Source organism: Macadamia integrifolia, unplaced genomic scaffold (genome assembly GCF_013358625.1).
Source record: "Macadamia integrifolia cultivar HAES 741 unplaced genomic scaffold, SCU_Mint_v3 scaffold2153, whole genome shotgun sequence".
NCBI lineage: Eukaryota > Viridiplantae > Streptophyta > Magnoliopsida > Proteales > Proteaceae > Macadamia > Macadamia integrifolia.
In genome coordinates this window covers 13,170-17,647 of record NW_024868543.1, presented here as the reverse complement: position 1 = coordinate 17,647, position 4,478 = coordinate 13,170, and the positions used below count along the sequence as shown (strand labels likewise).

Here is a 4,478-nt window from a genome sequence, read left to right as displayed (position 1 = left end):
AAAAAAAAAAAAAAATCACAGTCTTCTCTTGCAAGAGAATAATCTTTCAGAGCCAAAGGCCTCCATATAACCAAATAATCTTCAATAAATTTTTTTTTTTGATAGGTAGGGAGAGAAGTAGGTAACAGCCAAGAGACTCGAACTTGAGACCTCCTGGTGAACATGAGATTTTTGCACACTACAATTCACCAACTGTGCTAAGCAATTGTTGTTAATAATCTTCAATAATTCATTCTATTGAGTCATGCCTTGTTGACTAGGAGGCATCGCTATTCCACGATTCCTCCTTTCCATGTTACCTTCCCATCCTGCAAGTCAAAACCAGCCAATCAATGAATCTATTTCAATTTAAATAGCCAAATTCTTTCTGTGGGGGATTGTCGTTCATGCATGTGTGCAACGGTCAATAAGAGCACATGATCGAGGTACATCTTTAGAATAGTCATTTTTCTTTTCATGGGGGTGGATCGATCATTTTGCAAGTTCAAAGACACTTTCCCAAAAAATTATTGATAAAAATATAGAAGCGCTATTGATCAAGCAATAAGTATCCCATATTACTGCACATGAAAAAATCTCAATCATAGGACATTTATAACTATGATCTTTTTAAACTGCAATTAAATATCCATAACTATAAGTGTGTTTTGTTATAATGAAAGGGGTTCCAAAGATGAAATTATATATTCATTCCAACCATTGAATAGAGAGGAGATGATCTAGATTAGCCACATGTCAAATTTCAGACTTTAGTTCAATTAAATATGCCCTTTCGTATTGGCACACACGTTGTGTATGTCTTCAATTTATTTTTTATTTTCTTAGAAACCATTTCATATATGTCCATGCATATGTACTGATACTCTAGACATTATTGGGCACTCTTTCAACTCTGAATAAAAGCAAATGGTTTAGATTAAAAATATAGGAGAATTTGTTTTTCACTAGAAGTTCTGAAGTTTTATTAAAGAATGAACTGAAGAATTAAAGCTGAAATATAAAAAAATTTGTAATTCAAAATTCCCCACCATCGGCATTGCCATCAATAGTGAGTTCTAAAAACACTAGATAAAGCGAAATCTTGGCCTAATCGCCCAATATACGCAATCTTATCATTAATAAATGAAGGAAAGGTAACATCTATGTTAAAGATTCCTGATTTTACTGCATTCTTAACGAGGAAGTCCGCTACTGAATTTTTTTCCCTAAATTAGTGTGAAATTTTCTATGTTGTTGCATTCAAAGGCTGGAGTGAAAACCAGTCTTGCAATGCATACCGGAGAACAAATTTTCCACGAATAGAAGTCACTACTACAATTGAATCAGTTTCTATCCAAACATTACAAGACATCAACTACCCTCTTAAAACTACAGTCAAGGGCATAGTAGAGAATAAATTTACAAAGATAAATAAATCAAATCTCATTCACTGCTGGAAATAGGGGGAAAAAAATCAATAACTTTAACTAAATTTCTTACCAAAGGGTTAGATTGTAATATATAACACAACCTAAGAAATAATATAAAAATAGACCACTCAGATTTGTTTTGCTATTATAGGCAACATCACCTCCCATAATTACATGGATAAATACCAACTTTAATTAATAACAAACAACATTCTTAAGGTCACCTCACATTACCTGCTTCGTACATTATATAGTACACACTTTGAAGTAAAATTTCTTCACACTCATCTTACATAACAGAATAATCTTTTAGAACCGAAGGCCTACTAACACACAGTATAACTAGAGAATCTTCTTCAGTTCAGTCTATCGAGTCATGCCTTCTTGCACAACAGGAGGCATAGCTAGTTCACGGTTCTTCTTTGCGATATTAGCATGCCATCCTGCAACAAACAAAATTCAACCATTAGAATTCAGAACCAAGAAATCAATCTTCTTCAAATAGAGATGAAGAAGAAGAAGACAAAAACTAACCAATGCACACATCGAATCCACGGCTCTCCAGCTCTCTATACTCTTGGCAGATGGCACATGGCTCACAGCAAAAGTGAACTAAGCAATCCCCACAGGGACCCTCTTCCAGGTTATATAGCCCCCTCATCTTGGATCGGTAGCAACAGGAGTACCAGAATTGACATCCACCAGTACAGTACAAGATCAGTGCATAGATTGCTCCATTTAATACACAGGAAGAGGATCCTTCATCGACGATCTCGGAGATCTGGCCGAAAGCAACGCATGGACACCAAAATGTTAAACAACCTGTATGTGTAAACAGTACAAGTGCAATCAATTAAACCTTCAGATGGGGAGGTTATAGAAAAGTGAAAAAATTGAGATTTATTAGACTTACAGCTCTTAAGATCGGTAAAGCAGTCGCAGAGGCCGGACGACCAAGGAGCTGGTGCTGAACTCACAGGAGTGCCGGTGGCCGGAGCAGTAGTGGCAGAAGAAGCTGGGGTGGATTTCTGGTCATCACTTTTCTCAGATGAATACATGAAGGAGGTGTATATATAGGACTCTGTCTGAGTATAAACCAGAGAAAAAAAAGAGACTTAAGAGATCTGTGATAAAAGGATACACTGAGTTGGGAACTTGGGGTTTGGGCTATATACCTAGCCGCAGCTCGCAGAGGATGAAGAGAGGAAGAAGAAAGCGACAAGCCAGCACAGCATGGAATATTCGGGTTGGAACGGCCAATTCCTAATCTTATCCGATTCCTCGACCTCTTCTTAAGGCCTCACATGGAGGTGGGTTCTAGGGGTATCAATTGTCGGGTCTGTTCGAGGTTTTTCAACTTTAGGATTTCGCTTAAGTATTTAGGCATTGTTTGATAACGTTTTTAGAAACGAATTTCTATGATTTTTTTTTTCAGAAATGGACAAACAAGTCAATACGGTTTGGTAGGCATGTTCCATTTCTGTTGTTTTCAGAAACATAAATTGAAATTTATGATCCAAGAAACAGGAACGCCTCCACTCGTTTCGTGGTTTTTCGGAACAAAAAATCTAGCGACAAATGCAACTCTCCCCGATGAAAAACAAGAGCCCTTCCTCATTTTCTTTTCCCTGTTGAAACTCCACAGACGAACCCTGCTACTCCTCTGCTAGATTCGCCTGCTACCTCCAGCAAGATTCGCCCTTCTTCAGCCTCGAGATCACTGAGGTACATCCGGACGGGAGATTCGTCCTCTTGCAGAGATTCGTCCTCGTGAAAGAGTGGGTTTTTACCTCACCCTGGAAGAGTATACAAAAGTCGCAAAATCAAAGGTGTTCTACCCCAGATCTTCCTTAGTAATCGATCACTGAAACTCAGGCTGTCTAGTTGAAAGTTCGGCTCCTTCATCCACAAGTGATTATCTACTCTGCAAGGTACGATCTCAGGTCTCCCCCATATTTCTGAAATCCTAGCAAAGTTCTCTTCGAAATGTCTAGGATCTGCTTCAACAGACGGTTTTGATGCAGCGTCCAAGAAAATCTATCCTTTTTTCTAGATGCATCGATTATTTTAAATTATGAAATTTGTAAGATCTAGAATGCATCTACCATCCCATATCTGTTTCTCTATCTGGAATGCATCTATCTCGCCTTCCTCTTATTAGCTGGTTTGGCCGTTTTCTTCTTCTTCCTGAAATAGAAAAACAATTTAGCTTCAAAATCTTTTTCTTCTTTCTCGTTCTGTTTCAGTTATTTTTTTATAGTTTTTCCTCGTTCTCGAAGCATGTTCGGTATTTGCAGAGGCTTGACATGCAGATTGCTTGATGGGTTACCCCTCTTTCTTTTTCCCTATCTCTCCGTTTCGGATATTATCTTTACAGATATTGGCAAGGTTATTGGTGTATTAGAAGCTTACAAGTTGTATTTGTATTGGGAAGTTTTGTTTTATCCAGGGATATAATTGAAGGCCATGGGTTGTTCTTTGGGTTTATCTTTCTTCCTCTGTAGATTCCTTTCTGAGCATTCTTGTTCTTACTGTTATCTCTGTAGTGTTTATTGTCAGCGAGCATTTATTTTCAGTTATCCTTCTAACGTCTTCGTCTTGTTCTTGTATTTTGTTTCTACATATTTATTTGATCTCGATAATGGGTAGTTTATTGATTTCATGGGAGAAACGTTTCAAAAAACGATATTTATCGAACAACTTTAATAAGTCATGTTTTTGAAAAAGGTGGAAACATAAATTTTTGTTTCTAGAAGTAGAAACGGAATTGAAGGTATTTGATAAGTCATGTTTCTAGAAGTCGATAATAACATACGAGAGAATGGCCACGAGTCGTTTCTAGAAATGATGAACTTGTTTCGCCTTAGTCATTTCTTAAACCATAAATAAGTAGAAATATCCATTTTTATTTTTGAAAACAAGTGAAACAAAACAGTTTTATCAAACGTTTGTAGAAACGGTAGAAACATATTTATTGAAATGTTATCAAACAGTCCCTTAGTCTTCATTATGCAAGGGATGGTCTAACATATAAATGGTTGATTGGGTAAGAGTCTTTAATTGGGCTAC

The 4,478-nt window shown here is 37.0% G+C and overlaps 1 protein-coding gene and 1 long non-coding RNA gene across 2 annotated transcripts; one reads left to right on the top strand and one right to left on the bottom strand.

Annotated features, from left to right (window-relative positions):
- Positions 1 to 1,518: 1,518 nt before the first annotated feature.
- Positions 1,519 to 2,563, bottom strand: LOC122065913 (cell number regulator 10-like). The gene is made up of 3 exons (XM_042629733.1): positions 2,323 to 2,563; positions 1,944 to 2,231; positions 1,519 to 1,852 (listed from the first exon to the last, which is right to left on the bottom strand). Exons 1-3 carry the CDS (start codon positions 2,465 to 2,467, stop codon positions 1,776 to 1,778), a joined length of 510 nt encoding a protein of 169 aa, XP_042485667.1. The 5' UTR covers positions 2,468 to 2,563; the 3' UTR covers positions 1,519 to 1,775.
- Positions 2,564 to 2,577: 14 nt separating this feature from the next.
- LOC122065914 lies at positions 2,578 to 4,018 on the top strand. Its single transcript, XR_006136155.1, has 2 exons — positions 2,578 to 2,719; positions 3,055 to 4,018. It is a non-coding gene; the product is annotated as an uncharacterized LOC122065914 (long non-coding RNA).
- Positions 4,019 to 4,478: the final 460 nt, after the last annotated feature.

Excerpts from the sequence above, each read along its gene's own strand:
- LOC122065913 (XM_042629733.1), bottom strand. The coding sequence starts at position 2,467 with ATGTATTCATCTGAGAAAAGTGATGACCAGAAATCCACCCCAGCTTCT. Across the intron at positions 2,232-2,322 it reads CTTTACCGATCTTAAGAGCT|GTTGTTTAACATTTTGGTGT; the intron begins GTAAGTCTAATA and ends TTACACATACAG. Across the intron at positions 1,853-1,943 it reads TGGATTCGATGTGTGCATTG|GATGGCATGCTAATATCGCA; the intron begins GTTAGTTTTTGT and ends TGTTTGTTGCAG.